The sequence below is a fragment of the Pleurodeles waltl genome, chromosome 10 (assembly GCF_031143425.1).
Source record: "Pleurodeles waltl isolate 20211129_DDA chromosome 10, aPleWal1.hap1.20221129, whole genome shotgun sequence".
Classification (NCBI taxonomy): Eukaryota; Metazoa; Chordata; class Amphibia; order Caudata; family Salamandridae; genus Pleurodeles; species Pleurodeles waltl.
Genome location: NC_090449.1, coordinates 1,066,201,361 through 1,066,226,199, shown reverse-complemented (window position 1 = coordinate 1,066,226,199; position 24,839 = coordinate 1,066,201,361). Strand labels below are relative to the sequence as shown.

The window sequence follows — 24,839 nt, the reverse complement described above, 5'->3', positions numbered from 1 at the left end:
ATTTAAATGCACATAACATTTAAAAAAGGTATTACTTCAAAGTATTTCAGAATCTCTCTGGGACGCAGAGCACACTTTAAGCATTTTAACTTAAAAATGATCCACAGGTGAGTGTAGAAAACAAGTGAAGTTCTCCAGAAAGAAACACAGTAAAGGTAAACCCATCACTTGGATATCCGATAACTTGTGGGGCTGACCTGCTGTGCTGGTTGAGGGGAAATAAACCTAGGATAATGGTACTTTCAGAGGCAGCACCCAATGCTAGAAGGAACCAACTTCATTCAGGAGAATTCCCATAATGGAGAACACCAGCCAGATGAAACAAGGCTGGCCAACTTCCATTTAGGGGAACAGAAAATTATTAGCAAAGCCAGGTTCCACGGAAATCTGAATAATCCAGATAAGAATTCTGGATCTAGTAGAACAACTTCATAAAGTCCTACAATGTAGGGAATTGTAAGAAAGATGTATTTGAAATGAAGTATGCGGGTAATGGATAAGTGTTGCTGTCATTTTTTATGTCTACTTTGACCTGCAAAGGAAGGAGAAAAAGAAACCAGGAGGTGAAGGGGTAGAAGAAGAGGGCCACAGAGGGAAAAGAATACAAAGTAAGGACACAAAAGACAAGAGGCAGAAGGGAGAAGGTGAAGGGGGAAGAAGGTACAAAGTAAAACACGTGGGGGGGTGGAGGAAGGGCTTCCCCGGGCTTGAAAGGGTTGGTGTGAAAATGTTAGGAAAAAGACTGAGAGAGAAAGGAGGGTGGAGAATGGGCAACTCTACCAAAAAATGGGAAAAAAGAATTAAAAAAAGAGAATAAGCGTGGAAGGTTTGGGAGTGGAGGAACAGCATATTAGAGAGCATATGGGGACCACTCTGAAAAACAAATAAGATGCTTTGAGGGGTAGGAAAACCTGCAAGAACTTGGTGAGAGAGCACAAGGAATGCAAGAAATCACCAAGGTGTTGTCAACCTGGTGAATACTACTCAATTAAAAAAGTTTGTGAAAACCACATGAAAGAAAAAAGATCATAAGAATCTGCTTCTCCAAGTTTGTTTTCTATCAAATTCTCATACCACTGCTAGGATCCTTCTAACCAGTCATCACATATTCCGAAAACAAGTTGAGGTTTCCTTAGGTTTCAACCAGCACTTGCCAAACTTCCTATCTTCAGTCTTCTCTATAGGTATTGACTATTCATAGGAAAATGCCACATACTTTGCAGAGCCCACATGGCGCTAAGATTTAAAACAAGACGCTCCAGATTTTGGCTCGGATGCAAAAGGAACTCTGCGCGGCACTGTCACGGAATCTACTTACTTCATTTATAGAACTTGATTTCAGTGTCCACGCAGTCATAGAAGAGGTCCACAAATTCTGAAGGGTCGAGGGGTTCAGGACTGGTCAGGATGTCCGCCATGGCTTCCAGACCCTGCTTCTCGAGTGCCAACATGGTCCGTAGCAGCTCCTCGCCCTCATCCTGCAAGAAGAGCATTGTCATCAGGCGTCCATCACTCTTTGCTGACAAAGCATCTCAGAAAACAAGAGGCATATTTATGACTCTCTTGCGTCACTTTATTTGATATTCCGGCGGTGCAAACCTTGAAATCATATCTATGACGCCATTCAAAGCCACTTTGTCTGGCTTTGAATGGCCTCATAGATATGAAGTAAGGTAAGGCAGCACAAGTCGCTGTGCTGCCTTACTCTGCATTAAGGAGGCATTCCATGGTCATTGGGGTTGTTGTTCCCACGCAACACCCATGGATTTTGACACTGTCCCAGACTTACAAGTACTTGTAAACCTGGGGATGCTTCAAAACCTTACGCCTCTCCAGGGGAGTCATAACAAGGATAAATATCTTTATTTCTCCTAGTTTTTTCCCTTTTTATGCGTGCTGCATTCTGCAGCACACAGAGAAAGATGAAAAGCCTCCCAGGATTGTTTTTGTGCAGGAAGATGTTCCTTCCTGCAATAAAAACAATACTGCATGCAGCGAAGCCACCCTTGCACCATGCTGCAAGGGCGCCTGTGCTGGCGCTAGCCAGCCCACTGTGCACCAGAGCAGGGGGAAAGGACAGTAATACGCTGAATGCTAGATACGGCGCATTCCTGCGCTTTCTCTGTGACGCAAGATGACTTTCTGCGATACCCTGCACCAGAAGTCCATAAATATGGGCCTAGAGTAAAGTGTCAGATACTGTGTAGCTTGCTGTCTGCCTCAACAGGCAGAGGGGCCATTTGTTTGTAGAAATCTTGCGCGTGACAGTAGGCATTTTCTGCTGAAAAGGGAACGTAATGGATACTGGGGGCTGGCGAAGTCAGAGAGGAATGCTGGGAGGAGGCAATTTGCAGGAAGCATGCCACCCAGCTGCTGATATAAACAGTATGGAAAGGGCCAGGCCAAGTCGCATCATGTAGAGCAAGTGTCTTCAATCTGGGGGCGGGCCCCTCGAGGGGGGGGGCCTCAAGTGATCCCAGGGGGTCGCCAGCCTCTGGCCAAAAGAAGCAATATACTGATAACAGGGCTTTGTTTTAAGAATAAGCATGTTATTGCATTTAAAAAAAGGTAACAGTACTTAACTGCAATGTTTAAATAAGTCTAGACATATTTAAAAATTGCTATCTTTATAAAATAATTATGAAAAAATTCTGAGGGGGGCCCAATGATTTTTATTTTTCAACTGGGGGGGCCGCGGCATTAAAAAGTTTGGAGGCCACTGCTCTAGAGAATTAGGAAGACATAGCAGCAGGTTAATACTGCACGGGCAGAGTCACCCAGGTGTCCACATAGATGCCACTTACTGTACCCCCTCACAAGTACCATCCACACTTACTGTACCCCCTCACAAGTACCATCCAGCCGGGAAACCTTTCACGGAGTGGCAGCGTCTCGCTGGTCTGCCACTATGGAGGCACCCAAACGTATGTTTAAAATGTATCTGTCGATCTATGGTCGAAAGCAGACGTAGCCGCACCGCCGCAGAACACTGATCTATAAAATGTGTGGCCAAGGAGTGGAAGACAGGAAGGCAGAGCGTGTGTGAACTTAGCCCATGGCACAAACAACTTCCGTGGAGTTGGACACAACATTCCTCACTTTTCAGCGCCTGGATACCCTCACGGGTGATTAACAGCACTCTACAAGCCAACACAACATAACAGCTTTACCTCATGGAGTCCAAGCACATTCTCGGCTCCAGCTCACCTACATCAAGGCTCCTTACCTTGTCCTCAATTGCGCTCCGAGCCCACTTGTGTGCCTTGTACAGCTCGTGCCTGCGATCTGGGATCTCCTGGAACCGCGGCTCTTTCCTCGCTGGGTCGCTGTCACCCAAACACGGTGATTGGACCTTGGTGACTGGGGTCACATCCTCCACGAAGATGAAGGGCTTGAAAATGGACCTGAAGGGAGAAGGTAAAAGTGAAGGCTTGTGTGGAGACATATCCACACCCCAGCCCACTGCACTACATTTTACATCCGCTCGAGTAGTTTCAGACAAGGTTCCTAAATCCGTTCCGCCTACAACGTAAGTGCAAGGTGGTGGAAACCGACCAACCATTCCTACTCTGCTCCATGGCTCATCATCCCACCTGGTACATTTGCTGGATAAAGTCTTGGGCTAGACCTGAGCATCTCCTTCGGAGTGCGTCTAAATAATGTATCTTGGCAGCCAATCATCCTGAACTAGAAGAATCAGAGGACTCCAGCACATGCGCCCCAGGACTTTGCTTTCTCGCAGGCGATGAGCACCTGACCAGGTATCCCCAAGACATCGATGCTAGTAATACTCTCATCCTGGCATGTGGCACTCAGCTCTTAGCAAAGTAGCCCCAGAGGTGCCGTCAGCGTTGAGTCCTCCACCTACAACTTTGAAGAACACAGAATCTCTGAGTCACTTGGACCATGACGTCCCCTTCACACCAAAGGTAAAATCTTTAGTCACATTCTCCAATCATGTCTTTGGGTTTCTTAAAAGGCTAGTCCTCTTTCCCTCTTTCTGAGATTTTCTCACTGAGAGTCAATCTCAATGCATTTATGGTCAAATGAAGAAATTAGAAACCGCACAAAAAAGATCTATGGACCATCAGTGAGAAATGAACTCACTCTGCTTCAGCCTCTTCCATGAGGGTAAAAACAACACCTGTCTGGAAGGAAATTACAAATGTCTGGCTACAAACCTAAATCATTTCCGGCGGATCCCTTTGTTGCATATGGGAAATCCTACTGGCTGAAGGAAGATGTCATCTAAACCCAACAGAAACTCCAAATATCAAAGATGACAATTAACCACAACAACAATTCAAAATTGTGTCAATAGCAGTTTTTGAGTCCAAAGACCATCTGCGAGCAACTGAATCCAGAGTGCATCGTTTGCAAACAATCAACTGTGTTTTTATAAGGGTACACAAACACGTGTGTGATTAAACAGGGCCTTTTATAATGGGAAATTGAAATAAAAGGAACATCAGTGACAGTAATGGGTCGATCTTCAAAATATGAACAAGAAACAAAGAAAGTGAATGCAAATTCCATTTGACCTTGTGCAAAATGTCAAACACAATTTACACCAAACCTGTATGAATAAATTAGCACATTTCTTTAAATGTGAAAAAATAAAGCTTAAAAGTACATTAGTTGCTTTCAATGATGTCATCTTAAAGGGCATTGTGGTATTCTAGTTAACTTCAGAGAGAGGCTTGTCTTTTCAATCTTTTTGGGGCAAGTTTGTGTCTGACCCACAGACTGTAAATCCAGACACCAAACTGCAAAACAGAGTTACAGGCAAATAACCTTTCTGTCTCTGTCCCACGCTGACCAACATTCAAGGCATAAAACATATCTGTGGTGGCCTCATCATGACAGTGTCCTCAAATGTATTTAACATCATTTTAGCAATAAGTGGGGGCCCAATCCTAAGGCGTTGCTGTTAGAGCAGTGGTTCCCAACCGTGGTCCTCAGCGGGTCCGCGACTGCTTAGAAAATTATATAATATTAACATATTCATAAAGTGTATATAGATAAAATGGATAAATGTACAATTGAAAATTTTAAAACATACTGTAAATGTCAAGGAATTTGAAATTGGAGGCTAAAAATTAAGTTAATATCCTCAGATTTATTCTTGCGAGCAGGGCAGGGGCATCAAACAGAATACAATATGGACGATGTGTGGCTTCAACTGAATTTAGAGAAGATTCAAACATCCTATTAAAATTCACATTTTTTTATTTATTTATTTATATTTGTTTGCAAATTAACTAAAATGTGTTATCATTTGTGCATATGTTTGATGGATGCTTGCTTCTGTATTGTTTTGCAGTTCAAATCATCGACAATGTTTACGCTGGGATGCCCGGCTTCCAGTAATGATTCAGTGGGGGTCCATCCCTGGATTCCAATAACGATTCAGTGGGGGTCCCCGGGTTCCAGTAATAATAAAGTGGAGGTCCACCACAGTCAAAAGGTTGAAAACCACTATGTTAGAGGCTGGAATGATCTGGGAAAGACCTGAAAAGTTACAGGGAAATAAAGCAATCTCTTCTAACTCTCTCTTCTGACATTCTTCCCCCGCTCCTCAAGATAGCCTTCTCTATCAGCAGCCTACAAAGAGGGCTAAAAACTCAAGAGACTATGGGGGTGATTCTAATTCTGGCGGGCGGCGGAGGCCGCCCGCCATAATTCCGCCCCCATAATACCGCTCCGCGGTCAGAAGACCGCGGAGGGTATTATGAGTTTTTCCCTGGGCTGGCGGGCGGTCTCCAAAAGACCGCCCGCCAGCCCAGGGAAAAACTCCCTTCCCACGAGGATGCCGGCTCGTAATCGAGCCGGCGGAGTGGGAAGGTGCGACGGGTGCAGTAGCACCCGTCGCGTATTTCAGTGTCTGCAAGGCAGACACTGAAATACCTTGCGGGGCCCTCTTACGGGGGGCCCCTGCCGTGCCCATGCCAATGGCATGGGCACGGCAGGGGCCCCGCGACCCCCGCGACCCCCCCTACCGCCATCCTGTTCATGGCGGCTTTCCCGCCATGAACAGGATGGCGGTAGGGGGGGTCAGAATCCTCATGGCTGCGGAGCGCGCTCCGCAGCCATGGAGGATTCAAACGAGCAGCGGAAAGTCGGCGGGAGACCGCTGACTTTCCGCTTCTGACCGCGGCTGAACCGCCGCGGTCAGAATGCTCGTTGGAGCACCGCCAGCCTGTTGGCGGTGCTCCCGTGGTCGGTGGCGGCCGCCTGGGTCAGAATGACCTCCTATGTGCTATTCACACATTTTACTGGGAACAGTTTTGTGATGTAAAGCTACCCGTATAGAATCATTATACCATCAAGTAAAAGACACATGAAATACAGTAAAGTAGACGGTTGGAAAGTGTACGATTGGGCTAAACTTCACATTAGAATAATAACTCAGTTGAACAATAATTGCTCACCAAAGTGATATCACAGGCTTCGATGACGAAGCGACCAACACACATCTGAATCTGCTCTAGTGTGAAATAGGGACAAGACAGACCATAGACACAGTCTCCTTCCTACACTTCCCCGCATTCAGAGACACGTTAGGAGCAGGAAACATTCACCGTCGGAGACTACTGGGACACTTACTCCCTTCACAGAAGAAATAAGGCATGCCTGAAAAGGGAGGTGGTAAAATAAAGCCTCATGCCCAGGAAACTAACATGTGTCATGGAGGACAGCATGTCATAGAAAGAGTCACCACACACCAAACAACGACAGTGAAACAGACGGTGACAGGTGACAGCCGCTCTTGTGCTCTACAAACTACTTTACTTACACTACATCTGTCTGCGCGTAAATCCATTTTGTACTTGTAATAGGCAGACTTAAAATATGCGTCACCATACTCCCTACCCTATTACTAGCCCTATGTGGGCTGCCGAAGTGCCACCTACATGGGTAGCACGCAACACCGTGTAGGGTGTGTAGTTGGAAGGATATTCCCTTTGTTTTGATCCTATGTGGGAAGTGTTTCCATGTCATGTGATGACCACCGAGGTGCGGTTATTGTGTCATGGGACGCAGCACGTAGCAGTGCGGCGGATAAACAAGTGTGAGAAGCAGACACCTTAACACACGCACTCACCTTCACCCTACACCGCGGAGCATTCAGTTTCCACCTCACCTACCTCAGCAGAAGAGGTAACAAACACACCCAACAGGACCATCTCCTGCAGCCCCCATGCCTCATTCACCTCTTGGGGTCCGGTGTGCCTGTGAAGAAATGGATGCATGGAGCCTGACCACTCCAGGGTAAGACCGACACCATGCTGCCGGCGACGACAAATGTGTCGGCATCTGCACAGGGCATGCTGCTGTCGTCCCGCAACACGTCGATTACGGTCTGAGCAGTGAAGGGTCCTGCAGATGCACAAGAGAAGTATATGGTCAGGTACTAGTACAATTCATTGTCTTAGGGCATCCAATGACTGGCAGTGTTAGAACCACTTCCGTTTCCAGTCCATGGTCGTCTTCCATATTGGAAGAGGATGTACTGAAAACAGAAGTTGAAGTCAAAAAACAAGAGATGGGTAGCAAATATATTTATGCATTACATTTTGTAATTCGGCAGATTATCATTGTAATTTCAGTCCTCTGTTATTTTCAGGATAGCATTTGTTGGATCGCATTTGTTACAGTTTTATGAAAATTAGGTGGGTATATTGTTGGGGAGACAGCAGTGATTGGGTGCCAGAACTGTACAAACTTTTAATTCCAGTAAAGTGGCTACATCTGCAGAGCTAAGCATGTTCGCACCCAGAGGTAGCCCGTACAGCTGACCGATCGATGACTCCAGCATGTCTGCCCCTGCTGGGCATCATTCCTTTCACGAATGTAACTTAGCACAGTGGTTCCCAACCTTTTGACTTCTGTGGACCCCCGCTTTATCATTACTGGAACTCGGGGACCCCCACTGAATCATTATTGGAATCCGGGGACCCTTCCACTGAGTCATTACTGAAAGCTGGGGACCAAATCTGTTAATAATATTTAATTCCCTAAGCAGCCGCGGACCCCCTTGGCAGGCTTCACAGACCCCCGGGGGCCCTCGGACCACAGGTTGGGAACCACTGACTTAGCATACTTTCAGTGTTAGAAAACAGAATTGCGGGAGCAATATGGCAACTACAGGTAAATGGTGTTTGTTAAATGTCTGGGACACAACTGACGTAAACCTGGATGACCATAGGACTGGCAGTAGCCAAATGCAACACTGCTCAATTATGGAGCAACACAGGCACCACAATTGAGGGATTTGAAGTGGGACATCGATTGGTGCATGATGGCTGAGAAGGTGACATATGAAAACTGTGGCTGTCCTCGGAAATGTACAAAGATTTGTGCGGAAATGGAATGACTACAGAGGGGGTCTCGCCGCTCCCCACACTGGTGCTGGTTCTGGTTTGGGGAATTTGCTCTCTATTTGGATGAATTCAATTGTCACAATCTGAGAAACGGCGCAGTCGAGGGGTAGTTGAGCGGGAAAAGTTCATTATTGCGCTATCTGTACTTTCTTTGTCACGTGCCACAAACCTTAAGTCAGTTTTCTGAAGCCACGCAAAGGCACTCTGCGTGACTCTGAGTGGCTTCGAAAATCTGGGGTAACACAGCGCAAATCACTGCATTGCCTTACTGTGCGTTAGGGAGTCATTCCATGGTTGTCGCATAAGTGTTTTGGTGCAACTACCATGGATTTTGACGCATCCCCAGATTTATAAGAACTTGTAAACGTGGAGATGCACCAAAATCTTACGCCTCCTAAGGGTTTGCGTAACAAGGTGAAATATCTCTATTTCGCCTGGTTTCTTCTTCTTTCTATGAGTGCTGCATTTTGCAGCACACATAGAAAGAGGAATATGCCTTTCTGGACTGTGTTTGTGCAGGAAGGAACACCTTCCTGCACAAAAACAATCCTGCATGCAATGCAGCACCCTTTCATCATGGTGCAAGAATACCTGCGTGGAGCTATGCAGCCCATTGTGCACCTGAGAAGGGGGAGAAGACAGAAATGTGCCGTATGCCATGAATATGGCACATTCCCGCCCTTCCCCTGTTGCGCAGTGCACTGTGTGGCATTCTGATAAACATGCCCCTGAGTGTCTTGGTTTTCACTCAAAGCATAGAACAAGCTTGGTATTGGAGAAGATTATGCTTTGACCTTGTAAACAGAGGTAACTGTACATTGCACTGCGCACAGGACCAGGCCTGTAACCTGGAAGATTCTGGCGTAGGGTCCAATGGGCTGGAGACAGCTTGGAGAACACCTCAAGGAGAAGAGCTGCTCAGGATCACTGGAAGCGTTGCTGGCAGAACTCACCGAGAGCTGCTGTTCCATCTTAGAGGCGGACAGACCTGCAGAAGGAACTCCAGGGCTTCAGGTGTAGCAAGAGGTCTCATCCTTAAACCTCCTTAACTGGAATTTTCCTTCTAGTCTTTATGGACTGATTGTTAGGTACAGGGGGCCAGAATTATCACGCTATCACGCAACGCAGGAAATCAACATCCTGTGCTGCGTGAAAGGGAGTGAGCAGTGTTGTGAGGTTATTTTAGGAGCTTTTATGGGCACGTTATTTTAGCCGTAGGCCTGCAGCTTGTGTCTTTAGCTTAGTGATAATTCATTTTTATTTCATGACATTTTCCTGAGCAGAAGCGTCATTCTGCGGTGATGTTTTACTTTATTTTTATTGTATACACTTTTAGCCCAGAAACTGTTTCACTCGTTTTAGTCTGACATTCTCGTTCTGTGCTCTGCTCAAGGCTGTACCCGATATTGTTGTCAGTACATTGTAGAACACCATAATCTTTGCCACTTCACGAGAAACATACGTGTTCTTACGTTAGGGCAGTTTTCTCAGAACACCAGCTGTTTTATTATAAAACATCCCTCTGCCCCCTATATGTATATATAGAGGGAGAGTTCCAGCCAGAAGATTGCCACCACTTGCTTATGCTTCATTGCAGCTGTCTGCTGAGACTTGACACCTTTTCCGCCTACATGAGAGAGGACTCTCAGTAGACCAACAGACCTCTTCGCTGCTACCAAATCCAGGTATGGGGGATGGTGTCTTCCTAGGGATCCTGAAGGGCGGATTAGGGCTAACGCTGCTGTGCTCTAGTAGTACCTTAGTGGCGTAGCTAGGAATTCCAACACCCAGCATTCTGACACTATGGTGGGGCTTTTCTTACGTTTCACTTTCTATGTCACCGCATTATTATTATTATGTTTTATTATCCTAATCATTGCAGTACATGCCATTTTATCTAGAGCTTACTTGATTCAGTTAAACATATTGAACCAATGCCTGCTTGTAATGTCTTTGCATGTGTGAGACGGATGTAACTGAGAGAAAAGGATGAGATCTGTTGCACCACGATTTCCCTTGGGAAATCGAATGTCATGTGCCCGGCTGCCACAAATCACCACCACTTCAGGTGCTGGAGAGGCGCTGCTAGCTGGCCGGAAGGGTTAGCCGACAGTCGTCACACGGTGCAGAACTGGACTCAGTTCCCCACAACCTAGTGGTGCTGTCGCCCGAACCAGCAGTCGCATTAGTAGAACGAGAGCCAACATGACATATCTATCAAGATACGGCACATTCCTGATCTCTGTGCTCGCTGGTGCACAATCTGACGCCTAGCACCAATGCAAGCAACCCTGCGTCATGGTGCAAGGGTGCCTGCACTCAGGCTTTTTCATCTTGACACAGCACACTTAGAAGGAGGGGAAAAAAAGAGAAATAAAGGTATTTCTCTGCATTGTACCTCCCCTAGGAAGGTGTAGTATTTTCACGCATTCCCAGGTCTACCAGTCTTGGTAAATTTGGGGTTGCCAAAATTCATGTGTGGATATGTAGGAAAACCCATGCTCCACCCATAGAATGCCTTCCCACGCAGAGTAATGCAAGGCGCTGACCGGGGTTACTCCAGATGTACCAGGCAACGCAGGGACATACAAGGTGGCCTTGCGTTGGTTGGTAAATCTAACTTTAAGATTGCATTGCCCTTGCAACACCATGAGTGATGCAAGAGCAACACATTACTATAATAAATATGACCCTGAATTTGCAAATATATTCTAACCGTAAATCCCAGTTTCATAGTCATGACTGGTGGTCTGCTGCGACCAGTTTGTGTCTGCAGTAACATGGGAGACCCACCAACCTCCAATCTTCGCAACAAATGGCCAGTTTCAAGATACGGGCCCTTAAAGTTTCCAGGACAACTCATTGAAGAAACACTAGCTTTGGGGGTCTGGTATGAGCCCCTGTATGATCTCACTATGAAGTGCACCCATTGTGTAAGACCCCCCCGACTGCCGAGTAGCCTCAGTAGCTAAACACCGATACTTTCCGAAGAACCCTCATCACCTCGAAAGCATCACCAGTGTCATTCGTGGAATAAATGCTCACTTTGGTCTGTGAATTTTTAGGAGACGTTTTTCATTTTGGGGATCAGAGCTGCCAAGTTTCCCAGGTCCATGCATACCATGCTACTCCAGTTCAGCTTTTTTTCTTTGAATTCTGAGACTTGTAGTCATGTTTTATAATGGAATATATAAAACTACAAGTCCCAGAATTCAAAGAAAAAACGTGGACTGTAGCAGCACGTCACACATGGACCTGGGAAACTTGGCAGGGTTGGGGATAACTTCTCAAGCCTACTCAGGTGCCTCAACGTACACCTTGGGTTGCAGGGAAAATGGTGTCAGGCCTTTCACAGCAAGCCTGATACTCTGTAGATCCCAGTGGCATGTCTGTTCCATTCTCTGAACCAATTGCAAAGCTAAACCTGAACAGTCCCAAAGGTAGGTGGGGGTCACACAAGCGTGTTGCCATTGGTTAATACTGGCCGCAAGGCTCCCGTTATTTGTTTACAGCATCTTTCTGCAGAAAGACTAAGGGGCTGATATAAGAGCCCCTAGTGCCTCCTTGCGCCATATTAGCGTCATTTGTTTTACGCTAATGTGGCCCAACGAGGCCAAAATCGTTGCGTCAAATGGTGTAATGCATGTATTTCGCCACTTTGTAACCCTTTGCACTACATTATGTCTGTGCTCGGCATAATGTATGCGAAAGGGGCATTACCCCGATAGTAGGGCTGAGAAAAATAGTGCAAAGAAATCTAAGAGATTTCTTTGCGTCATTTTTTTCGGCACTTTTAATGCCTGCTCAGAGCAGGCGATAAAAGGGGGCACACCATTGTTTTCAATGGACCTCAATGGGCTTTGCAGGATTAGCGACAAAATATTTGATGCTAATCCTGCAAAGCTCCAAACTAGCATCAAAAATGTTGATGCTAGTTTCCATAACTACCGCCATGGTGCGCTGTATCTTAGATACGACGCAGACATGGTGGCGTTAGGGGGCGCTAAGGGGTGCAAGACAAGTGCTGCTGCACTGGGTGCAGCCCCACTTTTCTTAAATCAGGCCCTGATAGCTTTTAGGGTTCAATGCCTGCTCCGCAAGGGGTACCCAGTTGAGTTTTGCATTGTTATTCCTTTCTTTATTACATGTAAATAAAAAATCTGCACTTTTTAAATGACAGTGGTAGGTCTGATTGGACACTCATCGAATGGAGTCTGAATACTTGTGTCTCACAGTATCTGGGATCCAGAGGATCTTTCACCTCCTGAGGTGACCCTTGACTGCTCACACAGCATCACTTGGAGGGTCAGGGTGACTTTCAGGGTTAGGACACTGCTGTGCCGCAGTATATGAGGGCTCAGCCCTGTTAAACAACAGCACTCACCGCAGGCACTCTGCTGCCACTTGGCGCGAAGGCGAGCGCACAGTGCACCCAGGGGCTCGCTTGGGCCAAATGCAGGGCAAAGCACCCTTAGCCCAGGTTTGCCTGGTGCTGAATTGCAGATTTACCATGGTCTGGGGCAGAGGGTAAGAAACAACTTGGGCACATCTGAGCTGAACAATACATCTGTTTGTCCCTTTTGTGGCATTTAAGTCGTTTTCTTAACACTGTGAGCAGGGCCAGCCTTTAGCATGAGTGAGCTGGGCCCAGGCCCAGGGCACCAATATTCTGAGTGGCGCGTGGAGCTGTGTGCATTAAGGTTATGCCATCAGCGGCGTCGTTTTCATCTTGTCCTTGCCTGTTCGTTTCTGTCTGATTGGCCTGTGAGCTGGGGGAGGTCCGGGGATTTGTGTTTAGGGGTGAGTCGCTGCTCATCCAGGTACTGACCAGTGGACACAAAAGGGACCCCCGGCTGCCTCATTTAATTCACTACCATCAGCAAGGGTGCCAAATTTCTGTTCGCCCACGCTGCTATCTTGGCAAAGGCCAGCTCTGCTTGTGAGCCATGCTTTCCACACTGTGGCCACTGAGCAGGGAGCGGACAACCAATCGAAAGGCAGGGTGGCATTTGGTGTGTCGTGCAGCATGGCAAGGGATGGTGGAAGGGTCTGGGTGCAGCTGGAATTGTCACTAATGGGCCCAGCACCAGGGGCTGAGCCAGTGTGCCAAAGAGAGCAAGGCTAGGGGGGTGAGGCCCTCACTATAGGGACATTCTAGGCGCAGGAGAAGGACAACTCCAGCGGACACGAAGGCCGGCTCACTTCCACTGGGAAAGCAGCACCAGGTGGGGGCACCACAGGCACTTCAGCAGTGGTAAATAGTTCTCAGTAGGGGGTTGCTGTAGGAGCTGGGGTCCGGCTTGTTCACCAGTCACTAACTTTATGTCCCGGCAGTTAAAACACAAAGGGCCACCTGAACAAACCATTTTTACAGCACGCAAAGGACAAATCAGGCTGATTTCGACCGCAAAAATGCCTTTACCTACGTACAAAACACGTTACGATTCAGTAGCACAGTACTGAATCGCAATTGGTGTTTGCAATTCAGTATTTGGAAAGGGCGTGTTTAGGGCGTGCCTTCCAAGTACTGAATCAATCTAAATGGGATGTATGAATGTTTTGTGAACAAATTACGGTCGCAAATCATTCATATTTTACCAACTCCTTGAAGGAGGTGGTAACCATTTGGAAATAGGAAGGGATCCCTTCCCCTTTCTGAATGTACAAAAAGAATATTTTTTAAGCGCAGGCAGTGGTCCCACTGACCACTGCCTACTCTTAAAAACGGAAACTTCAAAGTTTCATTTCTTTTTAACACATCTTGTTTTCCCTTAAGGAAAATGGGTTTTGTTAAACAAAAAATCATTTATTAACAAGCAATCACAGACATAGTGTTCTTCTGACCCCAGCAGGCCACCATCTGTGTGATGGCTGGGAGTCCCAATAGGTCCCAAACTGCGACCTACCTCATGAATATTCATGGGATGGGTCTTTTTGCGACCCATTGGGAATCACAGAAAGTGTAAAACATTCTTTCTTGCATTGGTGTTTGCGATTACCAAATACCGAATCACAATCTTGTACTCGCAAACAGTATAAACTTAAATCGCCATGAAACGCTCCGCTGGCCGCAGTACCTCAGAGCATCGCTAGAGGGCGGAAGGGTCACGGCTACCAGGATGAACATGCTGGATGGGCTGGGGCAGTGCAGGCGGGCTTCAGGGCAGGTGGGCAGCAAAACGCTGTCAGGGGCTGGCAGGAAGAGGCAACAACACCCTCAGGGCCCAAGTCCTCGTCGCCAGGCTGTTGTATAGACAGGACAGGCCCAGCAGCATCCCAGCAGCATCCCAGGGACCAGGAAGGCTCATTGGGTTTGATGCACTGTCACGCAGTGAGACACGTGCGCGCATCCTTTATTCACAGTCAATGATTACACACCTGGACTCAGGTACTAGTGTCCTCGGTGTGGGGGGTGCTATCCCTAACACCCCCGGCAGACACTGCCCCCTGCAGCAGGAAGGGCGCCGTGCACGCCCTTGTGCGTGAAGGAGGGAGGAGGGTGCGCGCACCGCGGACCCGGGTACACCCCCGCGCAAACTGCGCGCCTGCATCCCACCTGCGCGCGCTCACAGTGTTAGGAGTACATTACAGCATTTACAACGCGTACTTTCCCCCTGACCTGCGCAAGTGCTGCTTGGATTCGGAGGACAAAATACCAATAATCGGTACAAGTCTGAAAATACGGACGGAAGACAGAAAATCCCTCTCCCCGAGCGTGAAGCGGGGTGACTGCTGCTGTCGGAGAAGGGGGACATGCTGCCTGCACAGAGGGGGTCGGAAGAACATACGGGTAACTATACTTTGACCACCACTGACTTGGTCTTGAGTCTAATTTTGTCTTTCTGTTCTTAGGAAAAGTAAGATTTATTCTGCTTCGGCAGCTCTTCGAATTAGAGAAAAAAAGGGCATAATGTTGTCAAAACATTCAGACAATCTACTTTCATAGGCGTAGCTCATTAGTGCAGCAGGTGCCCAGCGAGGCCTGACAATTGCTGTAGGTTAGTACCTCAGCAGCAGCTAAATGGCCCCCGCAGCGTCCTTGTTAGGCTGCTGGCTACTTTATCTTTAAGTGAACAACTGAGCATGGCGTCAGGGGGCTGCAGCTCCCAGAAGGCAGCGGTAAGAGCCCTGGTGCAGCGGGTGGGTACAGAGTGCCCCCTGGACTGCAGGAGCCTCCAGGACCGACAAAGCGCCCGGCTTCTCTGCGCCACTTTACATAAAATGTACTTAAATAGGTAGCGCCTCGCAGACGTCAAGGCTGGACTGTCCCTACCGGGCATCCGGCGTTTCCCCAGGGAGGGGGGGAGCTTATGTAACTGGGAGGCCAGGTGTTTGTAGCAATGCAGCAGTTTTGAAAGCACCACACAGTTCCTTGTATATCCAGCAGTTTTCAGGCAGCAATAAAAATGCCAAGATAACTCTGGTGATTAATGCACCTGCTGGAGAGAGAATCATAGCTCAGTGGGTTACCGCCTTTGTCACACAGACCCTTTTGTTACTGTGCAGTTCATAAATTACAATAGTAATCTAGCACAGTGAGCGGGTCCAGTTATGTTTTCCCAAGTCTCACATTATCCTAATTTTGCTAACAATTGTTTGGGTAGAAATAAATCCTTATTATTAAAGTCAAGGCTCACCACTGTGTTAAATTCTGAATCCTGAGTCTGTGCTTCTCTAGACCAAGCGCTCTTAAAAAATACCGCCAGTGTGGGTGATGTGTGAATGCTACACCATGTAGTTCTCTTGTTTTATGTAACATTTTCTAAGAGCTGATTTACACAAATATGATTCATTGTCTCTGTATGTGTGTGTGATACAAAGCGCTCCGACATCCTACACTGGTATGAGAGGCGCTATAAAACAAATGAAATACATCTGAGAGAGGGGCTGTTGGAGGGTGACAGCGAGGGAAAGATTGAAGACCCCCCCAATAAGGATTGCGCCATTTGTGCCCACCACCACACACAATACCTTTTGTAGTGCTCAGACTCCCTCTGCCATTCACCCTACGGGGGCAGGTCTGACAGCATTTGCCAGGGCTGCTTTGGGTTCCCCGTCCGGCCCCGGATAGCAGCCTCGCACCCCCGGCTCGGGCACGCACCCCCAGCACATCCATGGAATGTGCACTCACACCAGTCTGGGGAGAAGGGAGGCTTTCTTTCAGTCGCCCATTCACACAATGGCCTCTTTGAGGGCACAGAGGCCCCTTGTGCTGGGCACTGGGCACAAACCTATACCAGTCAGCGCTTTGTGAACACTGGCCCCCACACTGAACGAAAGGCCCAGCTCACATCTGCCCTGACTGCACACACCACTGAGCTCTCTAGGGGTTTATTACAGGGCCAGGAACCTCTACCACGAGTGACTGTCTCCTCTGACCTCTTGTGTGATCTTGTTCCTTCTCTGGACGCAAGGGAGAGAGTCCTCCAGCGTTGATACCACACAGGGGCCCTCTTGGGGCCCCTGGCGCTAAACACCCCCTCAGGGGACGCTGGTACAAGCAGACCCTCTGCAAATAAGCGTCGGTTCCCTGGGGTTTCACCACCAGGGAGCAGCATTTCACGGAAAGGGGGAACGTATTCCTCAAAGCTCACAGTGCCCCCCTACCCCCCTTTCTGTGGCATCTTCTGTTGTACGACATGGACGTCAGTCAGGGTCACCCAGGGGGTGAGGAGCTGTGTTGTGTTACCTGGATTTGTTGAGCGCAGGTACACCAAACGGTTTCACGGCGCTATAGCGAAGGAGGCTGATCACAGGCTGCAGGGAGAAGCGCTCATCATACACCTGTGGGAGGAGCCACGTTTTAAGGGATTGTCTACATTTGATGCAGCTCGGGGCTGCTGGAATCCCAAGAATAAATTAATTCCAGATACGGGGGGGCAATGGCTGAGAACCTGGGGCAAGGCATTCTCTGTTGTTTTAAACTTAGGGACCAGCAGATAGTTCACGAGAGAAGAACGCAGCGTTGGACTAGGGATGTATTTCTGAAGGCGGGGCGCGAAGGCAGGACTTTTACCCCCACCGAGTTGAAAATAATGCACCCCGTTTTAAAAACAGTCCTCTGTTCGACCAGCAGGCAATGGAGACCCCTCAACCAGGGGGCAAGGGGGCTGTGACTAGGTTGTTGGAATATTAGTAGGGCTGCCTGGTTTTGAACAATCTGGAGCCTGTGAAGAAGGCGCCGAGGCAGGCCCAGGTAAGTACTCTATCGTGGAGTAACCAAGGCAAACACAACTTGGATGAGGTAAGGAATTCCACGATTTTCCTAATTCTGCGGAGCAGCAAAAAGCCTGAGGAGATCACTGCCCCGAGCTGGGGTTCATTGGTAGCTCATCATCTATAAGGACACCAGGACTTTCTACAGGTCTCATGGGGGCGGGGGAGCTCCATCTCAGGAGGCCAGAATGATGCATTCCAGGAACCAAACCTACTCTCTGATGACAATCTCTGTTTTGTCTGAATTAAGTTTACGATGGTTGCTATTCATCCAATCACTGATGAAAAGCATCATGTTTTGAAAGGTTTCCTTTGATACTGGGGAGTTGTCAATTTTAAAAAGTAATTACGCTTCGGCTACATAATTGTAGATTGTACAGTTCATGTTTTTGAGAGCATGGGCTGAGGGGCGTATATATTATTTTAAGAGATGTGGTGAGAGGTAGGAACCCTGCGGTACTCCAAAGTCCAAATGGATTTTAGGTGACCTGAAAGGGGTGGGACAAACTGACTGAGATCGATCATTTTAGAAAAGAGGTAATCCAGTCGAGCTCCGGGCTTTGCAGCCCTGTGGCCTCAACGCGATCCACCAGGAGATTGTGGTTGAACGTGTCAAAGGCCACCAAGAGATCTAGGAGAACCAGCACCGGTATGGAACCCCCGAGACATATTCCACGCACACCATCGACCACCAGAAGAATGACTGACTCCTTGGAAGGAGCCGGGCAGAAACCTGCCTGACAGCAGTCTAAACATTTGGACTCCTCAAAAAAAGAACAAAGTCATCGGGCCACATGTGCCTTTGCTAAAAAGCGTAACAGAAAAATCGAGCAGTAATTTTTCAATGTGAGTGGGTCTTCACTGACTTTCTTCTGGGGGGTACCCCTACTGCCTCCTTGAACAATCTAGGTACCTTACCTTCACTAAAAGAAAGTTTGAGAACAGACAAGGCTGGATCAGGAAAGTTGGAAAATACTGATGTTAAGACTTTAGGAGGGCAAGAGTCATTAGGTGAGCCTGATTTTACACTGGTCAGCAGGTCCACGAGGCAATCCTTGCTGATAGCGGGAAAGTGGCAATGGTGGAAGAATATCTGTCTTCCATTGTGATAACATTTGGAAATTAGATCATTGGAATACTATATTTAATGATCTTCTTAACAGAAAAAGTGTTGAGTGCATCACAGAAGTTCTGGAAAGAGGAAATATGTAATGTTGACTATCAGGATTAGAGAGTTCAGAAACAATTTGAAAGATCTCCTTTGATTTGTTCATGGAGAGTAGAAGTCAGATTGCAGGGAAAGCTGATTTAGCTTGCAGAGGTCACATTGTATAGTCTTTGAGATGATTTTCATAGACCTCTTTCTTATGGACGGAGTGTGCGATCCGTCACTTACGTTCGCACCGGCGCAGTTCAAGTTTAGCTAAGTTTAGGTAATCTGTGAACCATTTAGATGCTTCGTGCCATCTGGACAGTTCGGTTTACGTGGAGGGGTATGTATATTACTAGCTCTCGTTAACCACTCAGCTTGCGCCTTTCCATGATTTAAATCAGGTAAAGAACCTTCCAGAGAGTTGGAGAAGGAATTCATGTCGACACGGGACCAAGTTGTGGAAGGTTTTCCAGGACGAGGTGGCAGTTTTTGAGGGGACCGCCCGGCAATGAGAATTTAATAAGATAGTGGTCAGACCAAACATGTGGGGATACTGTGAGGTTAGACAAGAGGATATTAGTGGATCAAACTTGGTCTAGCGTGTGACCTTTAACACAAGTCAACGTAAAAAAGTGTTGTTCAAGATTTAGACTGCTAAGGTGGTCTGAGACATCCATAGACATCTGCCCTTCCTTCTCGTCATCGCCCATTAATTAAAATTGCAGACTAATAAAATATTTGCATGGTCACTAAGGAGGGGGAGAATTAACTCAGAGTAGCTGTGGAAAGTTCTGCATGTATCCAGGAGCTCTGTAGGTAAGGATATGTCTGAGTGGTGAAGTCAGGGACTCCAGTTTGATCATTAGGCTATCTACACCAGGGATGCTTAAATGAATGAATTCAGAGAATAGGAGGTGTTTCTTAGTCACTGCGGCTACACCATCTCCTGTTTTGCCGGCTGGGCTGTTGGCGTGAAGAATGTAATAGTTCTCAGGAAGGACGGCTAGGAGGTCAGGTGAGGATTCATGAGTAAGCCAAGTTTCAGTCAAGAGAAGGTTGTCTGGTGAGTCGCAGTCTAATGGAAAATCTAGGGTGTTTACTAGGGAACGAGTATGGCGGTACGTAATCAATAACTGGTCAGGAACAGGATAGGAGCAGTGAGTAGTGTGATCAATGCTCCTGGCCCCTTTGGCAAGTAATTTATCCATTGATCCATCAGGATCAGCTGTGGGAGCTGTAGCTTTTGAGCATTCTATTTCCCACTGGTAGAAACCAGGTGTAGTTGGTCTCGTTGGTGAAACGCAGGTTGAAGGCCTTTGATGTCACCCGACGAGTATGTATGTCTTTGGGCATAGTAACTGGCCCCTGGTCCCAGCCGGATGCGGACGGGCGCAGAGGGGTTTGCCTTTGGCATGCCTTCTGTGTGCCAGTGGCGTGTCCGCACTCTCGTCAGCTTTAAATGAGCCTGGACACAGCCAACGACTAGCGAGCTACCCGCTGAAAAATAGCAGCTTTAGCGGGATGCTCACAAGAATAAAAATGTCTGCCTGCAAATGTGGAACTTGTTCTGGGTCGTTTAAATGTACTGAAGACCCACAACCCACCCACAACCCTTATTTTGTGAATACCAACCCCCAAATTCAATTTTTACACCACGGATAAAAAGCGCAATACAGTATAGCCTGGTTAAAAGTAGAACCAAAGCAATGATAAAATAGAGGAGCTTAGGTCTCTATAAAGTGCAAACAGATAATGTGCAAAAGGCTTTAGTAAAGTGATTGTTAGGATTATGTCCCATTTAGTAGCAATCCAGCAGCTGCAACACCTCTGCATGGAGGTCAGAGAGAGCGGTTAGACGTTACTTTCATGTGTCACATTTATAAGGGCTGGACTGAGGATGGACAGCATGTTTAGGCTCGGGTCTCCAATGCCTTGACTAGGAGGGCCGGGCTGAGGAGGGATGTTATAGTCATTCTCGGGTCTCCAATCCCTAGTTTAGAAGGGCTGGGCTGAGGATGGATGTTATGTTTAGGCTCTGGTCTCCAATGCCTGGACTAGAAGGGCTGGGCTAAGGATGGAGGAAATGTTTAGAATCTGGTCCCCAGTGCCTACACTAGAAGGGCTGGGCTGAGGATGGAGGGCATGTTTAGCCACCTCTGGTCTCCAATGCCTAGCTTATAATGGCAGACTGACGACTGGGAGCATGTTGAGGCCCTGGTCTCAAATGACTAGGTTAAAATGGCTGGACAGAGGATGGAGGGCATGTTTAGGCTCTGGTCTCCAATGCCTAGTCGAGAAGGGCTGGTCTGGGTATGGACAGTATGTTTAGGCTGTGGTCCTCAATGCCTTGACCAAAAGGGCTTGACTGAGGATGTTTTGTCTCCGGTCTCCAATGCCTGGACTGAGGATGGAGAGCACGTTTAGGCTCTGGTCTCCAATGCCTAGACTGAGGATGGAGAGCATGTTTAGGCTCTGGTCTCCAATGCCTAGACTGAGGATGGAGAGCATGTTTAGGCTCTGGTCTCCAATGCCTGGACTGAGGATGGAGAGCAGGTTTTGCCTCTGGTCTCCAATGTCTGGACTGAGGATGGAGAGCATGTTTAGGCTCTGGTCTCCAGGGCCTGGACTAGAAGGGTGGGCCGAGGATGGAGGGCATGTTTAGGCTCTGGTCTCCAATGCCTGGACCGAGGATGGATTGCATGTTTAGGCTCTGGTCTCCAATGCCTAGACTGAGGATGGAGAGCATGTTTAGGCTCTGGTCTCCAATGCCTGGACTGAGGATGGAGAGCATGTTTAGGCTCTGGTCTCCAATGCCTAGACTGAGGATGGAGAGCATGTTTAGGCTCTGGTCTCCAATGCCTGGACTGAGGATGGAGAGCACGTTTAGGCTCCGGCCTCCAATGCCTGGACCGAGGATGGAGAGCACGTTTAGGCTCTGGTCTCCAATGCCTGGACTGAGGATGGAGAGCATGGCTAGGCTCTGGTCTTCAATGCCTAGAAAAGAAAGCTGGGCTAAGGATGAAGAGCATGTTTAGACTCTGGTCTCCATTGACTGAACTGAGGATAGAGAGCACGCTTAGGCTCTGGTCTCCATTGCCTGGACCGAGGATGGAGATCATGTTTAGGCTCTGGTCTCCATTGCCTGGACCGAGGATGGAGAGCACGCTTAGGCTCTGGTCTCCAATGCCTGGACCGAGGATGGAGAGCATGTTTAGGCTCTGGTCTCCATTGCCTGGACCGAGGATGGAGAGCACGTTTAGGCTCTGGTCTCCAATGCCTAGGTTGCAGGGGCTGGCCTGAGGATGGTGGGCATGTGAAGCCTCTGGTCAGCAACGCCTAGGTTGGAAAGGTGGGCTTACAATAGAGAACACGTTAAAGCTCTGGTCTCTATTATATAGTTTTGAAGGGCTGGTGTGAGGATGGACAACATGCCTGCAGAAGCAATTTCAAGTTCCCCTCATATACAATATGTACAACACAGAACCGGGTGTTACCCAGAGCAGTGTCTGCAGGTCACTCAGTGAGACAAGTGCTGTCAGCTTGGTTTATCCACACATTTAAAACCAAACATCTCTTCATCAACATCTCTAAGAACACAAAACTGTCTCCAACAAGAAGCATGTGTGGGCATATTTGGGGTACCAGTCGGAGCTCCCCTTTCAAAATCCATGCAGGATTACAGCATCTTATTTGTGGCCCCACACTTTGGAGGTGAGATGGACAGCAAGAGATTTCTTGAAAGCCAGTGTACATTGACAGTAACTAAGGCATGAAGAAACTATTTTGCAGAAGGTCTTTCCAGTTAGCAGCCAGCAATCTGAAGAAGTCACACAAAGAACAATCTATGGGGCTCACCTGTTACATTTTCCAGACGTGCAGGGGCCGAGAAGGTCCCCGCGTGTTCCTCACCATCTGAGAAGACTTGCGAGAAGTTGAACTCTGTCTGCCCGTCCCACCAGCCTTCGCTTGCAGCGTGGTCCTTGAGCTGAGGGTGCTCAGCGTCCATTTTTTTGGTTATCTGTAGGCGACTGCAAACACACCGTACTCCCGCTGCACACAGAACAAGCATACAACATCTGGTCAACAGGTGACATCACGGCGAAAGCTCCAGTGCTATCTTAATTAAGAGATATGAGGAAACATGGCAGACAAAGATTTGCCTGCCTTTTGTTGCGTCTTCTCTTCTACTGCCTGATTCTGCATTGGTGGCCACTCCTGGTTACCAATGCACTTATCAAAAATGGCTCCAGGAGTCTCTCACATTATTCTTTGAGTCTGATAATCAGAGTTTCTGTTACTGAAAAGAAGGAATATCATTATATCTGTCCTTGCTGGCATGTGTTTCGCAATATTTGGAATAGCTTCCTCAAGGCAAGTTGTGTTCAATTTGACTCTAACTCAAATCTTGGATTCAATATTCTGAATCATTCAGAATTCATTTTTATAGTAAATCACTTATGAACGAGCCTTAATCTTTTTAATAAAGTTAGGACTATTCAGCATTAAGGCTTGGAAAATTCACATTACCGAATAAAAGAAAGTCTGACTATCAAACTCAAAGAATTATGTGAGAGATGGATATTTGCAAATTTAAATCTGCCTTTTAAAAGGAGTTTATGATTAATTTTGATTGCTTGTGGAGTAGGACAACATTGCATTGCAATAAAGTGACTACACTCCACACAAATAAGGCGGAGCACTATATAGTGGTCATTACGCAGCTGTCCTGTGTGTGTGAAGAAAGGGTCCTGTTGTACCACCTGTCTGTACATTGGTATCCATGCCAAGCTCTCATCCACTGGCTGGGATGGTGCCCACTCATGTTCTGCCAGACCTTGGCATCAGCAGTGGGCTCTTTTCTACTGCCTGACTGTGCATTGGTGCCCACATTTGGGCTACCAGAACCATCACTGCGTTTTATCTTGCATAGTGGATGCATGTGGCGTGTTTTTAAATGCTTCCAGGATGCCCTACAGGTTTTAGTGGCTTCTCCCTGACACTTCCACTGCTTTGCGAGTTGCCCTCGCAGTCCGCGCTAACCACCTGCTTGTCCACTTGAAGCAGGTTATATGGTCTCCTTTGAAGGTTTTACATTCCACTGTCCAGGAGATGTTTGTGGAACTAGGTTTCCTCAAACCAGAGCCCACTGTCTGCCAATCAGTCTTGGGCACCCAAACATGGAAAGATGCTTTACAAGGTTTCATTTGTGCCATTATTGAAGACATAGATTACACCTTAGGCACCTTAAGGTATGACTGTCCTTTAAGGACAACAAAAAATGAGATAGATTATCTGTCTTGGAACTCAAATAGTCCTTGCAGTGCATGACAGCACTTCTAGGGACTGCTTCTGCAACTGGCCTTCATTCCCACTATACCTCAAGTAAGGCCAGAACACCACTGTCAAGGCTCTCTCTTTATATAAAAATGTGTGGGTGAACTTTGTGCATCCTTCTAAGACAGATGTCTGGCAAGCAACATGGAAGTGTAGAATAGTCCAGGACATCCTTGGGAGCCACTCATGACACATGATGTCACAGACTAGCACCAATCCTCCACCACCACACATAAGTGAAACCGATCCGACCAATGGCATACGCTTGTTCAGTACCGCCAAACCTCTATGGTACCGCCTAGGCAGCGAGTGCACAGCATCTGCATTGCAGGCTTTTTGTCTGGATGAGATTGGATCTGGTTGGCACAAGATAAACTTCATTGATGCACCAACACAACTGGGGTATTGGAAAACCCTTTTTGGGGTGAGCAGCCTGGGCATGGTGGCCCGGTAACTTAGTTACGTTTCTTCCATAATTGCACATGGTAAACATGTGTAGCATCAAAGTACTCACAACTGAACCTTTATGTACTCATGGTTGCTACTGGCTATGTTAAGGTTTCAGATGGAAAGGCCACCAGAGTTCGATCTGCTTTATGAGCCTCTGCGAAGCTCACAGCACTGTATGTCAGGAGCATGTCTCCAGAGTCCAGCAACGCTGCTCAGGTGTCCACTTCCAGTGACCCCTCCCTTTCAGAGGACACCTGCCTGGGTAAAGCACCTGGGCCACAATCCAGGAGTAGCAGACCAGT

General features: G+C 47.6%; 1 protein-coding gene across 1 annotated transcript in view; it reads right to left on the bottom strand.

Moving 5' to 3' along the window:
* Positions 1-24,839, bottom strand: part of SCRN1 (secernin 1) — a 101,715-nt gene that overhangs the window by 9,361 nt on the left and 67,515 nt on the right. The window contains exons 5-8 of the mRNA XM_069212099.1: positions 22,609-22,803; positions 7,215-7,380; positions 3,227-3,404; positions 1,319-1,478 (exon numbers count right to left, since the gene is read on the bottom strand). Coding sequence (XP_069068200.1) covers positions 1,320-1,478; positions 3,227-3,404; positions 7,215-7,380; positions 22,609-22,803 — 698 coding nt within the window. The 3' untranslated portion in view covers position 1,319. The remainder of the gene's footprint in view (positions 1-1,318; positions 1,479-3,226; positions 3,405-7,214; positions 7,381-22,608; positions 22,804-24,839) is intronic.